The 23,773-nt window shown below is 39.9% G+C and overlaps 9 protein-coding genes across 9 annotated transcripts; 5 read left to right on the top strand and 4 right to left on the bottom strand.

The window, feature by feature from the left end:
* Window positions 1–555: 555 nt before the first annotated feature.
* Window positions 556–1,905, bottom strand: BCS1 (Complex III assembly protein translocase and chaperone; the record flags this gene model as incomplete). Its single annotated transcript, XM_064820427.1, has 6 exons — window positions 556–585; window positions 724–952; window positions 1,017–1,138; window positions 1,198–1,296; window positions 1,460–1,651; window positions 1,705–1,905. The coding sequence occupies 6 exons, from the start codon at window positions 1,903–1,905 to the stop codon at window positions 556–558; spliced, it is 873 nt and encodes a 290-aa protein (XP_064684347.1).
* Window positions 1,906–2,586: 681 nt separating this feature from the next.
* RAB32 (rab32, member RAS oncoprotein) lies at window positions 2,587–4,989 on the top strand (the record flags this gene model as incomplete). The annotated part of the gene is made up of 7 exons (XM_064820428.1): window positions 2,587–2,650; window positions 2,702–2,768; window positions 2,833–2,863; window positions 2,921–3,196; window positions 3,262–3,521; window positions 3,577–3,739; window positions 3,796–4,989. The coding sequence occupies 7 exons, from the start codon at window positions 2,587–2,589 to the stop codon at window positions 4,987–4,989; spliced, it is 2,055 nt and encodes a 684-aa protein (XP_064684348.1).
* Window positions 4,990–5,159: 170 nt separating this feature from the next.
* ATC70_001024 (uncharacterized protein) lies at window positions 5,160–7,762 on the top strand (the record flags this gene model as incomplete). Its single annotated transcript, XM_064820429.1, has 3 exons — window positions 5,160–5,388; window positions 5,454–5,747; window positions 5,802–7,762. 3 exons carry the CDS (start codon window positions 5,160–5,162, stop codon window positions 7,760–7,762), a joined length of 2,484 nt encoding a protein of 827 aa, XP_064684349.1.
* Window positions 7,763–8,103: 341 nt separating this feature from the next.
* ATC70_001025 (uncharacterized protein) lies at window positions 8,104–9,746 on the top strand (the record flags this gene model as incomplete). Its single annotated transcript, XM_064820430.1, has 6 exons — window positions 8,104–8,238; window positions 8,306–8,460; window positions 8,516–8,609; window positions 8,666–8,974; window positions 9,035–9,490; window positions 9,567–9,746. The coding sequence occupies 6 exons, from the start codon at window positions 8,104–8,106 to the stop codon at window positions 9,744–9,746; spliced, it is 1,329 nt and encodes a 442-aa protein (XP_064684350.1).
* Window positions 9,747–9,921: 175 nt separating this feature from the next.
* Window positions 9,922–10,517, bottom strand: ORM1_1 (sphingolipid homeostasis protein orm1; the record flags this gene model as incomplete). Its single annotated transcript, XM_064820431.1, has 3 exons — window positions 9,922–10,151; window positions 10,210–10,290; window positions 10,508–10,517. The coding sequence occupies 3 exons, from the start codon at window positions 10,515–10,517 to the stop codon at window positions 9,922–9,924; spliced, it is 321 nt and encodes a 106-aa protein (XP_064684351.1).
* A 217-nt stretch (window positions 10,518–10,734) lies between these two features.
* PCL5_1 (PHO85 cyclin-5) lies at window positions 10,735–11,145 on the top strand (the record flags this gene model as incomplete). Its single annotated transcript, XM_064820432.1, has 1 exon — window positions 10,735–11,145. The coding sequence occupies one exon, from the start codon at window positions 10,735–10,737 to the stop codon at window positions 11,143–11,145; it is 411 nt and encodes a 136-aa protein (XP_064684352.1).
* Window positions 11,146–12,879: 1,734 nt separating this feature from the next.
* On the bottom strand, window positions 12,880–15,289 carry ATC70_001028 (uncharacterized protein; the record flags this gene model as incomplete). The annotated part of the gene is made up of 4 exons (XM_064820433.1): window positions 12,880–14,244; window positions 14,307–14,642; window positions 14,721–14,842; window positions 14,899–15,289. 4 exons carry the CDS (start codon window positions 15,287–15,289, stop codon window positions 12,880–12,882), a joined length of 2,214 nt encoding a protein of 737 aa, XP_064684353.1.
* A 2,757-nt stretch (window positions 15,290–18,046) lies between these two features.
* On the top strand, window positions 18,047–19,560 carry ATC70_001029 (uncharacterized protein; the record flags this gene model as incomplete). The annotated part of the gene is made up of 10 exons (XM_064820434.1): window positions 18,047–18,115; window positions 18,173–18,237; window positions 18,297–18,357; window positions 18,429–18,474; window positions 18,536–18,651; window positions 18,712–18,885; window positions 18,943–19,002; window positions 19,081–19,161; window positions 19,228–19,241; window positions 19,296–19,560. 10 exons carry the CDS (start codon window positions 18,047–18,049, stop codon window positions 19,558–19,560), a joined length of 951 nt encoding a protein of 316 aa, XP_064684354.1.
* Window positions 19,561–23,102: 3,542 nt separating this feature from the next.
* On the bottom strand, window positions 23,103–23,522 carry EFM5 (Protein-lysine N-methyltransferase efm5; the record flags this gene model as incomplete). The annotated part of the gene is made up of 1 exon (XM_064820435.1): window positions 23,103–23,522. One exon carries the CDS (start codon window positions 23,520–23,522, stop codon window positions 23,103–23,105), a length of 420 nt encoding a protein of 139 aa, XP_064684355.1.
* Window positions 23,523–23,773: the final 251 nt, after the last annotated feature.

Here is a 23,773-nt window from a genome sequence, read left to right on the forward strand (position 1 = left end):
GACATTGAGCGTAGCGCGATAGATGGGCTAGTACGATGATACTCCATAGTGATAATTTTACGCCTGCAAATCAGATTCATTGTATCGTTTGGTTTGAATATGCAGTTCCAAGCTCTTGTGTGATCGTAACCTCTAAGTATTTCGTCCAATTTTTGTAAACACGTAAAGTAATTGTTGTCGGCTCGAACAGTCAACCTGGTTAAACACTTGAATTGCTCCAGATTGCTGATATGCATATTCAATCATTCGGATTTCGTTTTCTCGTCGATGTGGAGCGATATGTATTGCAGTGTCTCTTGGTAGTGAAACAAGAACGAAACATACAAGTCGGTGATCCCGTAGGCTGGCGGTATGCTCTCTAGTTTTACAAGCTTGTATCGCGCGCTTCGAGCCTTGTTCCAAAGGGCCGTTATGTCACTTTTTGGGCTTGTTTTGCCATCAAAAGGCTTTTTGTACGGCCAGAATATTGAAAAGTATCTGTTCAATTTTCAAATCACTTAATTTCGTGTACATATTGTAAGGTATACTACTTTATTGAGAAACATCATGTTTCATCTAACGATCACCGTAAAGTCTCTTTCGTGCCTTTTTCATATAGATGTTGATTTTAATAAATTACCCACATGTCGTAACATTTCCAGCCATTTTTTTTTTTTTTTTTTTTTTTTTTTTTTTTTTTTTTTTTTTTTTTTGCTCAATGCAAATCAGTTTGCAACCACTTACCGTATCGAGTGTTCTACTTTGATAAGTGCCACCTCCAGATCCCACATCTCTTTTGACTGTTGATCCAATACCTGCAGATTGTGCATAGCTTTCTGCCTTAACAGGATCCAATATACCTGATCCATCTTTGCCTAAACCTTCACCCTTCTTCCAACCCATGCTGGCCAACATACGAGCACCTTTGTTATCATCCGCGATAGGCGTATACATGGATGCTTGGTTGATGGGCCTGTAAAAGAGTTAGCACATACACACATGCACGCCCCATAATATGCTAAGTAGTTGAGACTTACTGCTCACGTCTCGGTATCATGGATGGTTGTCTATGATGATGAGTAGGTGAAGAAGGAGGGGATAAAACTGGCTTCTCTGGCTGTCCATAAGCTTGTCTTCTTTCAGCAGCTCGGTTGCGATACTAGTTTCATCGTGTGAACATTCTGAACAGCACAGCCATCACATGTCAATACTGCTTACCTCTACTGTTTGCTCCTTTTCTTTCTCTTGTTGGTCTGTTTGAATGAACTGTAGCTTGAGTTTGGCCTTGTTGACAGCAATTGGATCCTTTAGGTTATTCTAAATCATCGCCAAAAAAAAACATAATCTTTGTTTAACAAGGTCGAAACTGACATGTCCATAGTTCACTGCCCCAGCAATCCCTCTTTCCTCCCACTCTCCCCACCCCCCCTTTTGGGCAACAACGTATGGACATTTGGATACGTGTATGTATGTGTTGTACTTTGTGAAGTTCAGATATAGCTTGATGTCGTTCCAAATCTGATTTCTGCTTGAATTTGCGTTGACATAATAAACATGCCATTGCAGACAAGTCGGCGTACTCGGATTTGGCCATCTCTTGCTCTGTCTGAAGGTCTGATTCATGTTTGAGCTCTTCTTTCTTTCTATTCCAGCGTTCCAACTGACTGCAGACCTGTGTATTCTAGTTAGACCAAAGATGAAAGCGAAATAATAACACATCCTTACTTTTTTAGTGGCAATAGGAGCTGCTGCTGTGGCATCTTTTTCTGTGCGTTTACGCTTCTTTTCGTCTGAAACTATCGCAGTTGTAGTAGAAGATGTCGCTGCTACATCCTTCTTTGTATCTAATTTGATATCATTCACAGCATTTGGCTCTATTTTTGATTTGATTACGAATTTAAACGCTGGTTTTTGTTGGTTGAACATGGTGTTTGCAATGGAATAGCAAAAGAGAAGAGATAAAATGTGGTAGTAGTGTTACTCAATTTGATAAAGCGTGACTGAATGAGCCGACCCATCTTAATCCAAGCTAAATCCAGCGCAAACAGAAGAAGGGAAATGGCGATAATCAAATAGAGGGCTCGATTCTGAAGAGAGAGCCTGTTTATAATAAGCCTCTGGTACAAGACAGAGAATAAACTTGCGGCAACTGGGTTCAACAGGGTCAAGCCCAAGAAGCTGCTCCATCTTGCAATTTATAGAAAATTACTCAAGACATTGATATCATAATCAAACTCCAATATTTTCTGCAATGGATGCTCTTTTATATAAAGCTGATATAGCATTCAAGCCATTTACAGCATGTTTACACTCCAGAAAATAGCACTGTTCTTGACATACTAACCATGCCGCACAACGCTTCTCCCCCCCCCCCTCCACATCTTATTCATGCATCCGCTAATTGCAATGCCCTTTTCAATTAATTAATTAGTACATTGCACACTTCATTAACGAGAAGACTGGAATATAGCCTGTGGATATACCACATAGTGTTGCCGGAGAAATGGCTCTGATTTTGAAGAGTTTTTTTTTGACAGGCAAATCTATTTTTATACTTTTTATTTTCTTTTATTCCTCTTTTTTTTTTTCCCGGTAAAAAGCAAGAAGATGGCATCAAGCGGCTCTGGTATCAACTACGACAATTATCCTGTTATTGTAGGCATTGATTTTGGTAGGTTTGCTATTGTAGATGCAGAAATCAAATCAGTTGACAGTTCATTAGGTACTACTTTCTCGGGATGTTGTTACGCTTTTGCACAGAATGAAGAAGTCATTGATATTGTGAAATGGTGGGCTACGAGACAGTGGAGATTGTGTTTTGAAAGAGATATAGCTTACATGAACCCAACTTAGGCCAAAGCAGAACAACAACGTGTATCCCAAGGTAAAAGGTGCTTCAGCAATCAGTGAAATAAGGCTATTAACAATAAGATTTAATTAGACTCCTACACTGTCGTTGTACAGAAAGGGCTCCACACAAATCATGGATTGGGGCCATGGAGCCAGACGAACAGCCATGAAGCCAAATAGCTCGGATCTTTTATTGCTCTCCAAATTCAAATTGTACCTTGACGAGCATCTACAAAACGAAACACTGCCAAACAACCTCAACATCATTGATGTCATTGCTGATTATTTACAGCTGTTTCATAATCATGTGTGCTCTGAATTACTGAAAGGATTTGCAGGAAATTACGATCAAAGTAAATTTCGCTATGTAAGTGTGATTGAAGAAAATAGAGAGAGAGAGAGAGAGAGAGAATACTCAATCATGTTTGTTAGTGTTTAACGGTACCTGCCATGTGGACAGATCGTGCAAAAGCAGCTATGCGTGAAGCAGCTATTCGAGCAGGTCTCGTTTTACGTTCTGATCCACCTGAGCGACTCACCTTGATTTCAGAGCCTGAAGCAGCAGCATTGTATTGCGAAAAGAAATCCGAACAATTCAATCTATCACATGGACAGAGGTTTATGATTTGTGATGCGGGTGGTGGCACAGTGGATTTGATAGTTTTTGAAATTGACGAGAAATCCCCTGGAAAGTAGGTTGATTTGGGTGAATGTGATATCATGCAAAGCTAACTTATCCCTCATAAGACGAACATTGAAAGAAGTGACCAATGGACATGGTGCTACGTGTGGATCCGGATTTTTGGATTCTCGCATGCGTGATTACATCACGAAGAAATTTGCTCATATTGGACCCATCAACGATTCTGCCATGGAGCATATCATGGAGACATTTGTGAATATCATCAAGGTGGGTAGATTTGCAACACCCTATACGACAAGCATGCTGAACCCTGTGCAAATTAGCCTGAATTCGATGGTGAAGAGGATCACTTTTTAGATTTACCAGCTTCAATGGACTTGGGTGATTTAACAGATGAATCCATTGGACTCGAAAACGGGAGTTTACTGCTCCCTGCTATCGAGCTCTGCAACGAGATCTTTGAGCCAGTGGTGTCACAAGTGTTGGGACTGATTGATAACCAATTGATGCAATCGCCCATCCTGGAAGCCATCTTCTTGGTAGGTGGATTTGGCCAGTCCAATTATCTGTTCAAGCGCGTAGAAGACATCTTTGCAGATCGCGTAGGTATGATTGGCGTACCTCCCCGTGGTGAACTGGCTGTGGTGCGTGGTGCTGTGTATTTTGGCTTGAACCCACAGACAGTGACAGAGCGTGTGTCTCGACGGACGTATGGTGTAGAAACGCGCATGTTGTTCCAAAACGACGTGGATCCACCTGAATTCTCGGTGATAGGCGTGGATGGAAGAAACTACTGTCGACAGCGATTCAGCGTGTATGTGCACAAGGGACAGAGTGTGGGCGTCGATGAATGTGTCAGCAAGACGTTTGTGATTAGTTATCCCAATGACACGGATTCAGATCTGTATGCGTATGATGGCGATGGGCCTGTCCCACGTCTCACAACCGATCCACAAATCCAAAAGGTCGGTCATTTTCCTATTCGCATGCCTAAATTAGAAGGTGTCAAACCAGGCGATAAAGTTACCTTGACCATTCGCATGTACTTTGGTTTGACTGAAATCAAGATTGAGTGTGTCATTCAAGATCAAATCTTTGTATTCACATCTGCGTTTGATGCTGCTGATGCTCGTACAGCTCATATTCAAACTCCAAATGGTGCTGTCCCCAACAACGCTCCTTATACGCCATCTCCTACGATTCAACCCATGTCAGGCATGTCTTCTGTAGTCTATAATCCGCCTACTGCTGGCGGCTACTCTCCTGCTTCTGCTCAGCCGCCACCACTACAGCAACAACACCAAGGCTATCCTGCTAATGTGATGCCACCAATGCCCCATAACAGCGTGTACAGCGATCGGAATTCCACCATGAGCTATACTTCATTGCCGCCCTCATCAGATTTCTACACTTCCCAGCAACAAGCTTATCCATCTCAAGGCTATTATGATGCTAATCATGCTTATTCACAGCCGCCACAGACCCCAATGTATCCTCCTAATACAAACTACCGTTAAACATATAATAATCTCAAACCGCCGCTGCCCGCCATCGCTTGGTACATAAAACCTTTTGAATAAAACATTTTAGACTTTTTTTTTTTTTTTTTTTTTTTTGTTCATTTAAACCTTTGTTTCAAATCTTCATAGTCTCTTTTTCTTCTTTCTTATTCAACAAATCTAAACTAATGGAGTCCCCAATACAAGCACATCCCGATCAAAACTACAATAGCAACATTCAGCATCATCAGCATCACCATCACCATATCAGCAGCAATAACAGTAATGATGCCGCTACTCATGCCATGATGAGACCCAGACGAGTGATTGGCAAGTTTTTTCTATCCAAGACGCTGGGTAAAGGATCCATGGGAAAGGTGAAATTAGCATTAAATACCGAGACAAATGAAAAGGCAAGTGAACACACCTGTCAGGAAGCAGGCAGACATAGTTAACATGCTCCTATACATGGATATAGGTAGCTGTCAAGATTGTTCCCCGTAGACTCACATTAAACAAGCCAACACCGCCCACAAAGAAAGAACGAGATGTCGAAATCAGTCGAGAAATCCGTACAATCCGAGAAGCCAACATCATGCTCCTGCTGGATCACCCTTTCATTGCTCGACTAGATGAAATGGTGTTGGTGGACAACTTTTATTACTTGTTTATGGAATACGTAGATGGTGGTCAGTTGTTGGATTACATCATTTCACACGGTAAACTTAAAGAGAGACAAGCCAGACAATTTGCTAGACAGATTGCGAGTGCATTAGGTATGGAGTTTCTATTTTGTTAGGAGAGAGTGATAAGCTAAGCGCACTTTGTAGACTACTGTCATCGCAATTCCATTGTACATCGAGATCTCAAGGTGGAGAACATTTTGATCTCTCGGACTGGTACCATCAAAATCGTTGATTTCGGCCTATCCAATGTATTCTCTCCTCACTCTCATCTGTCCACATTTTGCGGCTCACTCTACTTTGCTGCGCCCGAGCTGTTGGATGGTCGTATGTACACGGGCCCTGAAGTCGATGTCTGGAGTTTTGGTGTAGTACTGTACGTATTGGTGGTAGGTCAAGTGCCATTTGACGATCCCTCCATGGCAGGCATGCACGCCAAAGTGAAGCAAGGCCATGTAGAGTATCCTGGACACCTGTCATCTGACTGCAAAAGCTTATTACAACGCATGTTGGTGACACATCGAAAACAGAGAGCGACCATGTCGGAGGTCATTGTACATCCTTGGATGAACAAAGGCTACGATGCTCCAGTAGAAAACTACTTGCCCAAACGGAAACCACTTCAACTGCCCATTGATATGAATGTGGTGCGTGGTATGCAAGGGTTTGAGTTTGGTACAGAAGAAGCCATCAAAAGCGAACTTGAAGCCATCATTACCTCTGAAGCATATCAATCCAGTGCTAGACAAGTAGAGCTGATGTCAGAGCAACCCTTCGAGGAGGCGCCTTGCAGCCATTTGCTTAGGCGAAGATCATTTTCCTATGCCCTGAATGATCCTCAGTCCATACCTGCTGCCTATCATCCCCTGGTCTCCATCTACTATTTAGTGCAAGAACGCATGCAAAGAGATGCTCTGGCCAAGAGACAGATGGATCAACAGGAATATCTGTCAGATGGTTCATCCAAGTACGAAGAAGGTACCATTGGCGTCTCCTACACAGTACATGGCAAGACGCACGTTCAACAACAAACTACACAGCAGGAGCAGGCTGTTGTCAATCATGCCTTGGATGTAGTTCCTCTTTCGCCAAACATCTCCCCTGATTTTGGACGCGGGCATCGCAGACAGATATCAGACGCATCAGCCACATCGACCCTCTCTGCATCCACGTCTACTTCCACGAGTGGATCCACCAACAAGCCTAATATTTTCCGTCGTCTTGGTCGTCGATTGAGCAGACATCATCAACCAGAAGAGAAGGAGGAGGTAGATGGACCTTTGGCGAATACAAGACAAGGCAGACGTGATTCAGGCGCAGTGCCAGTAATCATCACCAAGCAAACGGCCATGGAAGATGCCCCCACTGTTACTCTGAATGGTTCTCCTGTTCTTGTTGAACAGCACTCCTTATCAGATGCACGCAATGTGAGCGACGACGGTAGATTGAGCAAAAAGTTCAACGGCCTGTTGAAAAGAGCTACTTCAGTTACAGTCAAAGATTTGCCATCCAGACAACATGACACCGAGCACAAAACAACAACAGCAGCAAAGCACTTTGATCGTCGTCCATCCTCAGTAGTGGAGCGTCGAGGACCTGCCAGTTTATCAGCAGGTCAAGATGAAGAAGTAAGAAGACGACAACATCAGCATCCACAAGACAGAGCTATTTCTGCTCTATTGACACTGCCCACTAGTGATCCCGTGCTTGCAGTAGACGAAGAGGAACATGTGCATCTTGACAAAAGACAGAAAGCAGACGATGCTGTGAAATCTGTGTATCTAAAGGGATTGTTCTCTGTAGCGACGACATCCAACAAGAAAGCATCTGTCATTCGCCAAGAAATCATTCGTACCTTGAACAAGAAGAGCATTTTGTACCGTGAAAAGAGGGATCGATTCGAGTGCTCTATGGGTGGAGACATGATCTCGGATGATGATGACACGATGGATACCAGTAAGGACCCTTTAGCTGTGCGATTTGACATTTACATTGTCAAGATACCCCTATTGTGGGGTATGCGTGGTGTGCGATTTAGACGGGTCAGTGGGGATCCTTGGAGATATAAAAATACCTGTAGCATGATTTTGGATAGCTTGAATTTATAATTAAAAAATGTAATTTTATTCTGTATCTACTACGGGCTCTTGATGTCGACACGGATATAACCACTTTTGATATTCTATTTTTATTTTTCTAGCCTCACTATTGTCTTCTTGCTCCATCAGATCGAGGATGGCCCCTCTATCATGGCAGGTATTGGCATAGGAAGAGCGCCAAACCTTTTTCTTCCGTACAGGCTTCAATGCTACCTGGGGCAAAAAAAAAGCTTATGACTCGAAATCGCTTTCAGGTCGAGTGGCTGGCTATCAATTTAAAGTATATACTAGACCAGCACCACGCACACACCTGTTTTACATGATTGCTTTACAAAAGACAACAATATATCATGGCAAATATCAGGAATTTTGCCAATCAAATACAACAAGCATACACAACGCAAGATGAAGCATTGTTTAGTAGGCTGATCACCATCGACATCTCGAGTCCAACAGTAAACACACTTGCACAAGATCTTCAACACGTAATACCACGATTTCGTTGTGTGGTTCAAGTACTGTCTTACTCACAAAGTGGCTTTAACTTCATAGACAAGCGACGACCAAGTACAAGACATGATCAATGGTATACTGGAAGACACTTCTTATGCACTAGCAGAGGCTACGAACAACTACATGGAAGTCGTTCGTTACCTAACCAGCACAGATATTGATTTTGTGTTTGAAACGTTTGCAAACTTTTACAGGTAAAAAGTAGAGAGATGCTGCTGGAGCATTTGAAGACTGATGGAGTCTACATAGATCATTAATACCAGTATTCAATGGATCCGATACGTTTTACATGATGCCCGTCATTAAATCGCTCTCAACATCGCTTGTGCAATTAGCATTTCGTGTAAGTTGTTTCATTGTTGTGAGAGACCATAGACACTCAAGCTGGAATGGCAATAGGTGGACAAAATGGGATTACGAGGAAAAGCTCGCAAAGCCAACTTGGCAGCTAGACTAGTGTCCAAAGTATTCAACATCATGTTGGCGGATAGATCACCCATGGAGACTTCCAAACGACAAGGCATATTTCACATCACCAACTTGGCATTCAAAGTGTACTTTAAATTGGATTCTGTCAGAATGTGCCAAACATTCATCTCCAATATCAGTTCGGGCGGCTTGGAACTAGATATGTTTCCCATCAGTCAACAAGTGACCTACAAATACTACATTGGGCGATATGCGCTTTATCATGGACGTTTGCAGCATGTAACTATTCAAATGGGCTGTGTAGGAGGGGAGAGATACCTGACTCACACTTTGATTTAGGCTCAAAGTTGCCTCATGTTTGCATTTGAGAAATGCCATGCTCATCAATGGCACAACAAACGATTGATTCTGCACTACCTGATCCCTACACGTATCATTTTGGGTCATTTCCCATCGATGGAACTACTTGAAAAGTATCAATTAGCACCACCCTACGTCAATCTGATCAACACCATCCGTTCGGGCAACATCCATGGTTTTCTCGACCATTTGGAAACCTACTTTGACTATTTCTATCAACGATTGACTTATTTGCTTCTGAAAGAAAGAGGCATTGTGCTGGTGTGGCGCTGCTTGTTGAAGAATGCCTATGCTATGCAACAGAAGATTGGTATTGTCACCGGGCCTAAATTGGGATTCGACACAATGCTACGTGCCTTTGTCTTGTCCAGTCAAGGTGATGAGGCCTATGAGTGCGATGATTTGGAGTGCATTGTTGTATCGTTAGTGAACCAGGTAAGCAGGCTTCATCACGCGATGAAATCAAACAGATGCAGACACACATTAATTGATTTGGTAACTTGTAAATCAGGGTTATATTCGTGGTTATATACATCATCAACACCGATACCTCGTGTTTAGTAAGACAACACCCTTCCCACCTATCTGCAATGTCATTGCTCATGTGGAGAGATACGATGAAGCCACCATAGAAGAGCATTTGAAACAACCGCAGCCCTTGTATCCTCAAATAAAGCAATTAATGGAATAAAATCAATGATGATTATGTTAAAAAAAAAAAACAATTTATTGAGTGTGTTTTTTTTATATAAGAGATTGTTGATTTGCAAAAAAAGATAGGGTCGTTATATTTCTTGGTATTTCATGTTGGAGTATCATTTTGAAAGAATTCGATAAGCAAATGTGAAGAGAAGAGAAGGATTGATTTATCCACCGAAACCGTAGAGAGTACGGCCTTGTCTCTTCAAAGCGTAGACAACATCCAAAGAGGTAACAGTCTTTCTCTTGGCATGTTCAGTGTAGGTAACGGCATCACGAATAACGTTTTCAAGGAAAACCTTGAGGACACCACGAGTCTCTTCATAAATGAGACCAGAGATACGCTTGACACCGCCACGACGAGCGAGACGACGGATAGCAGGCTTAGTAATACCCTCTATATGAGAGATGAGTACATGCAATGATCAATTGATAGAACTGCTCTCTGTACTTACGGATGTTATCACGAAGAATCTTACGATGACGCTTAGCACCACCCTTTCCAAGACCTTTACCACCTTTTCCACGACCAGTCACTGTGAAATCAAAAGAGAGATGTGTCAAATGTCAATGCTACGTATGCACACATAAACCATGTACTTACTTTTTTATAATAATCGAAATAGAAAGAAGAAAAAGAAGAAGAAAAGGAAAAAGAAAACCTTGAGGAATCCTGTATTAAATACTCTTTCAAAAATTTCTTTACGCCTGAGGATTTGGCGCTTTTTTGCTTTACCGGATGACGACGACAACTGCCCGCCATTGAAAGGAACGTGTTTTTTTACGCGATTTTCATGTAAAAAAAAAGTGCTTTATTGCAATACAGAAAGCGTGTTTGAAGAAAAGGGGGGTGCGGCGCCCTACTCTAGGTGACGTTTGTTGGTTCACTTTTGGTGCAAGTATTTATTACAAAATGTCGATTGACTAAAAAAAATTTCTCCTTTTCTTCTTTTTCTTTATACAACATTCAATAATCAAACATGGCTCGTACCAAGCAAACAGCTCGTAAGTCTACTGGTGGTAAGGCTCCCCGTAAGCAATTGGCTACCAAGGCCGCTCGTAAGTCTGCTCCTTCTACTGGTGGTGTCAAGAAGCCTCACAGATACAGACCTGGTACTGTCGCTCTTCGTGAAATTCGTCGTTATCAAAAGTCTACTGAGCTCTTGATCCGTAAGCTCCCTTTCCAACGTCTTGTTCGTGAAATTGCTCAAGATTTCAAGACTGACTTGCGTTTCCAATCCTCTGCTATCGGCGCTCTTCAAGAAGCCTCTGAAGCCTACTTGGTTTCTCTCTTTGAAGATACCAACTTGGCTGCTATTCATGCCAAGCGTGTTACCATTCAACCCAAGGATATCCAATTGGCTCGTCGTCTTCGTGGTGAACGCTCTTAAATTATTTTCTGATCATCGAAACCATATATCTCACCCATATATTCATTATATCTCACTCTAGCATTGCTGCCCGTATATCAATGTAGTGGTTACGTTCTCTTTATTCACTGTCGTTGCTTTTTTCAATAAATTACAAACATGGATGATTAGGATCAAATGTGATGTGGTTGGCTTATGAAGGCTTTCGTTTATTAAAGTAAGGGAGCTTCTTGTTGCATACATTACTATCAATATGAAGAGATGTTGAAGTATATGGGCATGGGTGCTGATACTTGCTGCCGTTTATACAGTATATAGTGCAAATCGGACACGAACAATTTTTCATCAATAAAATTACTTCAGATTATCATTTTCGCGAGTAACGAATGATATAGTCAGCAAGCTGTGAACGTGCCAGCATACTACACCACGCGAGCTAGCATTATTGCTTTGAGAGACGTATATGGGCACACAACATACGGATAGTACCCCTTATTGCTCAAAAATATACAAAATACATCGATATCTGGGTGCACTTGAGCAGCGATTTCTCGCTTTAGAAGCCGTTTTAGACCACCAGAATAGCGCCAAACAGTTGACTTCACCTGGCACTTACTTACTGATACCTTTGCTCAACTTTTTTGGGACCATAAAAACATCATCAAAAATCGACCTCAAACCATGAGGGGTACCTCATGGTTTTCGTCGAAAATCAAACGATCGCCTTTTCGACCGCAAAAGTGAAGGCTTTCACTATAGTATATATTAGATCAAAATGCTTCCCTCGATCCAAGGCAACCTCTGAAAACGCTTTTGTAAGACTTTCATATAAAATGTCAACATTTTCGCCCTAATCACCGTTTCATATTTTTGAGCATTGCTCAGCAAGTTTGTTCAAAGCACTAGCCATAATTACCATCATTCGATGCACCTTGAAAAAATGCTCTAGAAAAGCATTAGAAAGCAAAGGGTTATGATCGCAACTTATATAGTCGATTCTGATAAGAAAGATCAATCAAGTCGCTTTTAAACATAATCTGTCCAATCTGGATCAATGGGAGAGCAGAGATTTAAATCGATTTTGAGGAGAGCAGAATGAAAATCGATGACAAAAATTTTATCACTATCCAACTAAATGGTCGATGCAATATGCTAAAAACGGGCTTTATGATTATGTTTGGAAGAGAAACATTCTGCTGAGTGAAGGCTTTAGTAATAAAGAAGAACAGCTAGTATCTCTGATCAGTTTTTTTTTTTTTTTTTTTTTTTTTTTTTTTAGTCTGAAGGTATAGTTTTAATCTTAAACAATCGAGGAGAGGAGCAATAATAATGAGTTTAATTGAGCCGTCTTGAAGAGACAGCAAGTACAATTGCAGTTTTGAAATGCCAACACGAAAAGAAAAAGTACTACAACAGCGAAAACTATAGCCGAATAATCTCTCCTGAAAGCGATTTTTAAATTCTCTTTATAGTTTTATTTACATATTATTACGGATAAAAAAAAATAGTATTAATGCATGGGGGTGTTGCTGTTGTTGTTTGATGATGATTAAAAAGAGGTATAGAACTAAAAGGGGGATAAGATGATGAATAAATATTTGTTGCTGTTTGCTTATATGTATAATTCTTTGCATACATGGGGAATTCGGCAATAAAAAAAAAGGGCATAAAAAATGTTATTCTTGCTCATGTAAAGAGAAACTATGTATAAATAAAGAAAGGATAAAAGAGTGTGTAAATAAAGGCAGGAAATGGCTAGATCAATGGAAATGTGTTGAAAAATTGCTGGTCTGAAAGAATGTCAAAGGACATTGTATCCTCATCTTTGAGATTGAGTGGCAACGCTGGTGATTGCGTTGGTGTGAAGTACGATGCTGGTGAGCATGTAGTTGATGATTCAATAGTATCAAAGAAATCAACCCAGGCAGGCCAGCTAGTTTGGTTTGATGTGTTGGTATCGACAATTTGTTGTTGCTCATCCAAGATGACGGGAAATATATCATTGATGTCAAAATGCTGCTGCTGTGTATTGTAGTAGTCAGTCGTGATGATGGTGTTGTAGTCGGGTGTAGTGGATATACTGGAAGACGGAGATGCTAGTAGCGCTTTCTCTTGTTCTTGTTGCTCATCTTGCTCTTCGACATATACACGTTTGTTGTTGGCATTCTTCACTGATTTGCTTGTGGGAGGAGATAGAGAAGCAGAATGCGTGGGTGAGGGATACCCAAAATCCAGCACAATATGGCATCGATCTACCAGAAAGTGGTCCAGTAAACGCTCGAAATCAGCGCGAGCAAGCAAGCTGCAATTGGTTTCCTTGATTAGCGATATGCTTTTGCAGAGATTGATCTTATCAGGCGCATTGTTATCTTTGCTGTTGCAGATGGTATTGTCCAGATGGATGGATGTTGCCAAAGTCAGTGATAAGAAGAAGACATTATGCAGATACTTTTCTTGGCCCTTTTCCAGCATTTGCTCTGAAATGTGTACCAGTGTATTTGCAGCAGTTGTACAGATACTGCTGCTCAGACCTTGCAGTTGATGCCGTCTTGTTTTATTTAGCATGATTTGGACAGTATAATACAGTATGCGGTACATCTTGGCGATAGGAGAGGGTGAGGCGTCTTCGTTGAGTTTACCGTAGTCGAGATAGGAAGGTAATTGCAGTAGCCAGCCGGTCAAATTGGACTCCAATGCAGACTGTGATTTCACACCATCGCAAATGTCGCTTACAATATGGACAAGTCGGATCATTTCAGTGAATGAGTTGATTTGAAGAGCAGATTCAACAGAAAGATAGGATATGTGAGCATGATGCTGGTGTTGAGAGGACGATGAAAGAGCAAATAGCTGATTGTCTTCCAATTGAGGATATTTGACATTGTGCTGCTTGCTAATCAATGTACTTCCACCTGTACAGCTGGCTAACCACTGATCGATGACAAAGGAGACCCAGAAAGCCCGTCTCTTCATTTCAGTCTGGTAAATGTCTTGCTTATCGTTGGATGATTCATGATCCAATTTCAGTTGATGAATGACAACAGACAGGTAGTGACGCAGGGTGTGGCAATTTTGCATGTCACCAGCTAGATATGTATACCAACACATGATGACTGTGGCCTGTTTGATATAGCATGTAATTTAATATATGATAGCACGTGTTGTTATATTTATACAATTACCTGCACCGTGGATAGATCAGCCTTCATACTATCATCATGAGACGCGCTAGCAAAGAGATCATTGAACTGTTGATACAAGGTCTTTTCTTGTTGCACATCTTGATGATTGTTACTCAAGCGACATCCCAAAAGAAACACAGCCAGTTTCAACATGGGATTCAACTCTTTGTGCTCAAGTTGATAATGAAATTGAGGTCTTGAGAGAATTGGAAACATAAAGTTGAAATGAGTAAAGAAATTCTCGGTCCAGACCACGGTAGAAATGTGCTTCAATTGTTCTTGCAAATGAAGCACATTTGTATTCATTAAAAAAGCGTACATCATGCCATTGCTGCCCTAGAGGATAGTCATAAGAATGGACCTTATCAGTGTTCTGATTCTTTTTCATTCTGTATATAACTCGATTTAACGTACGTGTACCAATTGAGTGGCTGCCCCCTCTTGCTGGAGGACAGAATCTACTGCACCAGCAACTAAACAAAGTAATGCGTTAACAGGATCTTTAATTAGTTGCTGCTTCTTGTTGATGGTATCCACTATTATATATTTAATGCGATGTAATATAGGTAGGATTTCATGATTTGAAGTCTACCTGATGTCGTATTGTTGCTGTTTTTGGTGGTGGGGGTGGTGGTGGGGGTGATGTTAAGGGTAGCGCTGGTGCCGTTTCTATGGTGATATTGGTTTCTATGCACGTTGCTATGCGGATATGGCTGTTGCTGAATCTGTTGGTGTAATGGCTGTTGATTTGTAGTGCTTAGAATGGACTCGATTCGGTGTGCTCTATTCTCAATCACTTCGACGTAGCCTTTGGGAGGGCCTCTCTTCTTGGGAGGATCAGAGTATTGACAGCAAATTCCAATCGATTGACATCGAGAACATGTAGGCTGAATACCATCACATTTGACCTTTTTTTTGCGACAAATGGTACATGCCAAAGTGACCTTGACACGCTTTGGTGGTTGATCCGTGATTTTGGACATTTGAGTTTTGAGATGCAAAGGAAAGAGAGGGAGGAAAGAAAGAAAGAAAGAAAGAAAGAAAAAGATTCAATTAAATACTATTACAATTAAGGGATTCTATGCCTACAATGTATAGCAAAAAGGTTCAAGGTGACGGGATCTTGAAATGACCTTTTTGTTTATAAAGACACAAAAAGTGTGGGGGAATGGGTATTGATTGGTTACAATATATTCTTATAAGGGCATATGCATATAGTGTAGCACCCCCTTCCTTCCTTCTCCTTTCTCCACACACACACACACACACACACAATCTCTCTGCCTTCCATCGGTATAGCACGGGTGACTGAAATGAGCTTTCATGAGATTCTTTTTCTTTAAGGCGAGTATTTGAAGGTTTCTATCATGCTCAATCAGGCCATATAGATGAGACATCTGCTCAGCATAATAGAAACGCAAGATACAGAGCAACCGATATCGCAAAGGAAAAAGCGGTCGGTCCGATCTCTAACCAGAAAGATCAAGTGATGGATGTGTATTTCACCAACATTCTGCCTTGAGATGATAATATAACAAATATAGTAAATACAGGAGTATACATAATGGCCCCTTTTACCTTGTTAAAAAGTAAAATAGTAATTCTATCATGTATCTGTTATTTGATATAACATATTCTATAGATTGAGATATGTTGTGGAATATAAAGTATGGAACCAATTAGATTTAATGTGGAATTTAAGGGTATACATTTGTAAAGATTTAAACTTTCATGCCTACATATACAGCCTCCCTCCCTCCCCTTTCCTACATGCTGTGTGCTTTCATTATTATGATTGCAAGATTTACCGAATCTGTTCGCACTTGGTTATTGGCGTCAATTTACATTACAGATAGCATGTTTTTAATTTACAACTTACAACAGTACACAATCATGAGACATTCCCTTACAAACTAGTATTATTATAGAATAATTGCCTGTATCTCTGATATACAATTCATGTATTACTTGAGTAATGAAGAGATTGGGTCTCGACCATGTGGCATATTGATCCTTATTTCACAACTACTAAAGTCATCGGATGGATTCGTACGACATCTCTTTCATCGAATAAGCAGAAATACATATATTACCACGGTACATGATTGCAATACAACCGTGGCTGTGCTATGTTGCCCTGAATGATCTACTGGAGATATTCTTCCATGTTCTACCGTGATGTTTATTTACTTGTGATTTTGCAATTAGATCATTCATCCAAAGACCCCAGTCATCCATGTCGTTGATGTTGCCAAGCTGGTGGTTGAATGCCATCATTATGATAAATAGTACCAATAGCTTTTTGATCATTCAAAACCACCATATTCTATTTGATTCCATTCCGTAGCCAAACCTGTTTCTATGCCATAAAAGACAAATTAATAATGTTCTCAGATTTTCCGTGCTGAGGTACCGTGCAATGTCTTGCTACCTTTAAGATTCATCTGTGCTCTTTACGGGAAGTAGTCATTCCCTGGTGGTTAAAGCGTAATACAATCATTGTATGACTACTGCATCGTTTGCCATTGGGTTAAAAGGAGACTTGAATCTGATCAATTATCGCTTTAAATTTTGCCTAATGACAACGATGTTGCAAGTGAGCTTTTCCTAAATTTAGCATACGATGGCTGTTTTGGTCAAGAAATGTACACAACATGATGCTGTCATCTATATTGACAAGTCTAGAACGCATTGATTCAGATACACATATATAACTTTTGTCGTAGATAACAGTCTTACGTACAACGATGGCTGGCGGTGTCCCTGCCAACCCCCCCCCCCCCCTATGCTTCAATTGCAATTCGTCCTGAGACTTGTAGATAACTCTACATATGCCAGTGAAGCGGATTCTATCCGACAGCCAGCTGGCTAATGGACGCTTTACTCCTGTTGCTAGTCAAAACGATACAAGAACAAGGCTATTAGCCGCTTCATTTTCAATTCACATGATAGATGATGGTAACGCCTCCAAGGCCCATAATCAGGGGCACATCTATTTTAGAAACCAGTATCGCTAAAAGCAACTCTAATGTGGCTTACATGTCTGTTGATGCAGTCAACTTCTGCATAAACTGCGTTTTAGTTTAGTAGGTAAGATACTTTGAGGGAAACCGACCGAAATAGCATCCATCACTTTGTCAACCGCTAAATTTCTAGAGCCTGGGATACAAGTGTATGATGTATTTCCCATTCACTATTCACTGGACAACGAGTAATAAAGTAAGTGGCCAGTGTTTCTATGCGATGATGGCATATGTGTTTGTTCCATTTCACTCTTGTGACCAGGTGCATTGTAATCATATAAGCCTTTAGAGAAAATCCTGCATTTGAAAAGGTACTTGGAATCCTCGGGCTCTTGTAGTATCAGGTCAAGTCCATTAGAGTCAGTATTTGACGAAGCAAGCAGAATCACATTGCATCTTTATTTGTGCTAATTTTGCTGTAATTGGCAATAAATCTATCTTTTTTGAAAGCAGGCGTTCAGCAATTCTTTATTTTAAGAGCTTAGGTTACTTACTATCTTATTTCAACATTACTTGGTTGTTCATAGTCTAACATATTCGATCTGAGGTTACACTTTCTCTTGCCAAATGCATCCATTTCAGTAGACTAGTGGTTCCCGGAGTTTAAGTACAGTAATGAAAACTAGTGGGATTGATTAATTCGAGTTTCTTTTTTTTTTTCCTCAAATCTACTTTACTTGATTATTCCAGAGTCAAATCTTGTGAGTAACCACCATCATGGCACCTACTCAAATCGATGTTGCGCCTTTGAGTAAATGGGATATCATCTCTGACATTATTGGTTGGGTAATAGCATACATTTTTGTCAGTAGTGCAATACAATAACGCAGTCGTTGTCAATAGAGCTACTTTTTTGTTTGGTCCATTAGTTTTTATCCTCAGGTTTACTTGAATTGGAGGCGAAAGAGGTGAGGCTCTAAAAAGACGAAATCCCTTATATACAAAGAGCTGACTAATTCTTTGAAAGTGTACGAGGATTATCTATTGATTTCTTATTCTACAATGTACTTGGTTTCTTCTGCTATTCGGTATGTGTAAAAGAGGCCATCATTACAGTTGAGCTAAATGAAAGTGACATGACATGGCTGTGTCACCACAGATTTATAATTTAGCTTTCTATTGTAACCAAGAAATCAGAGATCAATGTAAGATAATTTTGTCTGTCGCATACATAGATCAAAACTAAAATTTCACCAATACCCTTAGATCAGCAGCGACACCCAAACAGCGGAAATAATCTTGTCCGTATGAACGATGTGGTATTTTCTGTGCATGGCTTCCTTATTTCTCTGTTCATCTTATTACAAACATGTGTTTATAAGGTTTGTGCTCTCGTCACTTTGTATCAACAAAAACCTTATTCTTGTCACGTAACAACGTAGAAACACGAAAGCCAACACATTTCATCTTTTGCTGCATCATTTGTATGGCTAGCTACCATGGGATCAGTCTTGGTGATATCTACCATCCATTATGGTGGTGCGATCTGGTTAGATTTCATGTATTATTTAAGCTCTGTCAAATTAGTTGTCAGTTTCATCAAATACTTGCCACAGGTATACATCTTGGAGACAGTATACATTGGATACATTCACTGAAATCATACTTAATAGGTTTGGTTGAATTACAAGCGCCAATCTACACAAGGCTGGAGCATAGAATACATCTTTTGGGTGAGGCAAAAATAACAAACCACTCGACTTTTGTTATAACATGATCTTGTAACGTGGGTTTCCTTTTTCGTTTGGTAGGATTTATCAGGTGGTTTGTTGTCTATTCTGCAATTATTATTAGACGCTTATATTGATGGCGATTGGTCTGGCATTGAAGGCGTAAGTTGTTCTATAGGTGTTGCATCTTGAGCAAAATATTTAATCACACATTACAAAAACTCTTAGGACAATGTGAAGCTGTAAGTGAAGAGTTCGTCATGTTTATGGTGATAATGCTAATCATCAGGGCATAGTGGATTAGGTGTTATTGTTGTCGTTTATGATGCAATATTTTTGATCCAGCATTATATATTATATCCTTATAATCATGCTGTCAGAGGTATTACAGAAGAAAGAAGACGATTGATCAGTGAGGGCCGTGTGCCTATAGACATTGACGAAGAGGAGGTAATATCAGAGCAGGAGGATAGTTTAAGCGAAGTGTCGTCAATCATGAGTAGAAAACCTAAAAATGCCAATCAGCATTATGGGTCTATATCACACGACACACCTTTATAAATAGCATTATCATGTAATCAAGTGCAAAGAGTCATCACTGTAATAAAATCACGCATACTGTATACAAATATTTTATATGCATTACACCTCAAAGTCGGCTATATCGAAAATTATTTGTTTCTCAACAGCGAACTCAACCAGTCTAAAATCCCATACACTATCATTTTCGTTGCAAAATTCTGTCAAAGAAACTTGTTACTTTCAATGCTCTAGCATCAACTTTTCACAGCTTGATCTTGTAGAGTTCAAGAATGAAAGGCTGAAAAATACTTCTGTACATCCAGACTCTTGGTATGAGGTAAAAGATAGCAGCCCCTGAAATTGAAACATGCTGGAAATCAATGATAAGCAACGCATGTTTCGCGTGCCATTTGCTACTGGAAGGATCTGGTAGCACTACTCAGTGTACAGCTGTAGTACTTTTTATTTAGCTTCTCACACATATATAATTTAAAAGACATCACTGATATAAAACTGTTTGATGGTATGCTAGACCAAATGATTGCATATTATTTTAATTTTGAATAAAGAACTTAAATTGTATCTATTTAGATACTCTTTTATTATTATAAACAGAAAATTATAATACATAACAGATCAATATGAGATCGATAGAAAATCAACTAGTTGTAGACCATCGTTGATTCAACCTCTTAGCCAATCAGATTGCTTGAAAACTCCGCTGACCTAAAAAAAAATTTGCGAGAGTTTCCCCCTGTTTTGATGTGAGGCAAAATTTTAAGCGCCGCTATAATAGCATTATAGCCGCTGCTATCATCAAACTTCCCCCAGGTGCTAGAGCATGCCTTACTTACACCATCTAGCTTTAAATTCAAGCATTGAGACCCTCAATCATCACTAAAGTAAGTAGCGATAACCAAGTGGAGGCAGCCTATCTACCTCCTGGTGTCGGATAAAGTCTTGTTGAGCTTCAGTGATAGGCACATCCACCGCAACGTAATAAAGAGGTATGCTTCAAAGAAACATAATAAGAATAAAAGAAAGAAGAAAAGAACATACTACTATAGGGATATAGTAGTTTGTAGGCAAAAAAAGGAAGACTCACACAAAGTGAGTCAAAAAAAAAGCATAACAAACACAACATCAAAGATGTTCAAAAAAGCTCATTGTTGTTGCAATAAAAATGCATACATGAGCAACGTGCATGGTAGTAATAGTCGGATGTAAAGCAACATGGCACAAATACGCACAACTGCAAAAGCAACAGTGGTATTATAAGCTTGCAATACAACATAATGACTAATGTTGTTTCATGTAAAGTTACAGAGGAAACACTACCAACAAAAGAACAAGAAGAAGAAAACGCAACAAGGCAAACATTATGAATGCATTATCACGAGAAAGGAAGCAATAATATAAGCGTTCAAAGAAGTTTTATATCATTGCGACCAGAAGAAAGAAGATACCTACCACTTATCGCCACCACAGATAGACCAGACATTACGCAATCACCAGATATGAACCAGAGAACGAGCATGCACCAAAGACAGTAGACCAAAAAAGACCAGATTAACGGCAGCAACACCAGCTCCATAGAAAAACCGAAGAATGAATGACGCCAGAGATCAGACAAAGACCAAAGAAGCAACCATCAGACATGATAAACCAAAGAAGCAGACAGCAGAGATAGCAGAGAAGTACTGGCAGCAGCACGCACATCAAGCAGACAAAAAGAATCATCAAAACGTAATAAACAAATTCAATTAGTGTTAATTCTACACCTTCCAGTGCTCGTTATCGAATGGTACCTAACATATTCCACTTTAAAGAAGCAGTATCAAGTCCTTCCAACGGTACAAGGCAGTGTTATCAGAAGCTGGAGTGTTATTATCAATCAAACGGTTTCCAAAACAGCCATGGTTTGATACTAAACGCGTTTTGTAAAAAGGGAAAAAAAATAAGGGTATGGAAAAACGAGAGAGCACCATATTCGACGTCACGACCTGTAGATTTAGTCTCAGTCTTATACCGTAGTAGCGGCAATTGCAGCAATTTAATTTGAAATTGTGCAGTGGTATTTTCGTGCTCAAACTTAACTGGATCTCACACCCTTTAAACGTTTTTTCTAAATTTGACTATGAAAACTGTCGTTATAACACCAAAATTTCTAATACATTTCTAGAGAACTAAAAAAGCCGCATCAAATGGTGCTAATTACTTTTAGCTTTTAAACCGAAAATAATGAGCAATTTGCAAAAATATGAAAACAGGTTTTCTGTGAATATATCGAAATTTAGCATATAAAAGTCTCATAGAAAGAGTTTCCAATGTTGCATTTCTTCTTTACGATCAATTTGATCTAATATGTGTCATAGAAAAAGTCTTCATTTTTGGGGTGAAAAATACGATTGTTTGATTTTCAAAAATTTTCCCTTGCTAATACTCATGGAAAAACGATGATTTTCATGAATTTGCAACGACCCAAAAAAAATTGAGATAAAGCATCAGGAAGTAAAGCGTGGCCAAGAGAAGGCATGTGATGCTATTCCAAGCGCTCAAAACGCTTTGTGGCATGAGTTATTCGTGTTGAGGATATAGATCATCTCTGAGAGGCAAATGTATTAGGCGTCGTTTATTACATAAGAGGATCTGAGAATGACCTGAGATGCATAGTAGAAGTGAGAGGTCTTTATTCAAGCAGCACGAAGGAACATGAGTGGTGCCATCAAATGGCTAATCTATATCCTGGTTCCTAGAGAGTGGTAGCCTATGGCCTTTCGTCCCTGGAAGTGGGTTTCAATTCCGACAAATGTTCTTCCGTCAAAGCTATTAGGAAGAACATTCTATCCTGGATCATCTTTGTTGTTTATCCTTGACTGGTGGTTCATGAGTTTTGATGCAGCACATCCTCGTTACTGGTTCAAGGCTTATACAATTATCCCGCATTCAAGATCAAGGTCCTATGGCTGCGGCACTGTCAAATAACTATAAATACCTTTGATATCTACACTAGTTTTGATCATTATTCAATCTTGGAATAACATAATAAATATATTCAGTTCTAATTGTATTTACTCTGTCTATATTTTGTTATTCTAAACAATTCGTGCTTGAAAATGGCTAGATTTAGACAGAATTTGGCCCAAAATAAGGTGTAATGAGTTACGTTGTTGCCAAACAAGTAAGTAAGCTACCGTTTTGTCTGACGAACCAGATGTTATGCATTGTACGGAACTCATTTCTTAAGTTGTAGGCGCTTTTATTCTACTGTAGGGGGAAAAACTGTCCCGTTCGTTTAAAATTTTGTCTTTTTTCACAAGTTTTTGATCATTTCTTTGTATACAAAGTCGAAATAGATATCGTTTGAATGAGAGAAAGTAGTGCTATTTATACATAATTATAACTTTTTCAAAAACTAAAATTCAATGATTTTATTGGTTAAAAAATAAATATAGAAAAATGTACATTTTATTATAAAATCATTAATAGTGAGTTGAACCACCTTTGCTCTTGATGACAGCCTTTATTCGGGCAGGCATACTATCAATATATTTCTGGCACTCTTTTTCTGTTATTTTGTATCACTGAATGTTAATACGCCGTTCTAATTCTTCTTTTGTAGAGGGCCTAGTGGGATACTTATTAAGCCTAAGCTTTAGGAGATGCCAGACATGTTCAATGGGATTAAGATCGGGACTTTGGGGTGGCCAATCCATGATTTCGTCTAGGTTAAACCCATTGTCGGCGAACCATTGTTTAGTAATGCCCGATGTATGCGGTGTTGCTCTGTCTTGTTGAAATCGCACATCAGATGGTGTCTTCCCAAAGTGCTCAAGAGTGTCGTTTAATGATGTCTTCGAAATATCGACATATAAGCCCGAGTTTATTGCGTCTTCAATAATGGTAGTACCATAACCAGGCCCCTCCGCTGTTATATAACTCCAGAACATGACCCCACCGTCATTTCCCTGCAACTGAGACTTGACTTGATACGACTGCATGATTAGGCCACCATTCGTCCAGTAAAAAGAATTACCATCTGAGCCCCAAAGGTTTATTCTTGTTTCATCCGAAAACACCCAACGACGCCAATCAGCAATAGTAAGATGCCTATGCTTTTTAGCCTACGCCAATCGAAGCCGCTTGTTTGTCTTGCTAACAAAATTGGTCTTTACTTCTCTACGAGATTTAAGTCCATTTCGTCTCAATGACTTGTGGATGCCATTAATTGACATATCATGCCCCATCGATC

Source organism: Mucor velutinosus (assembly GCF_035048745.1).
Source record: "Mucor velutinosus strain NIH1002 chromosome Unknown tig00000041, whole genome shotgun sequence".
Classification (NCBI taxonomy): domain Eukaryota; kingdom Fungi; phylum Mucoromycota; class Mucoromycetes; order Mucorales; family Mucoraceae; genus Mucor; species Mucor velutinosus.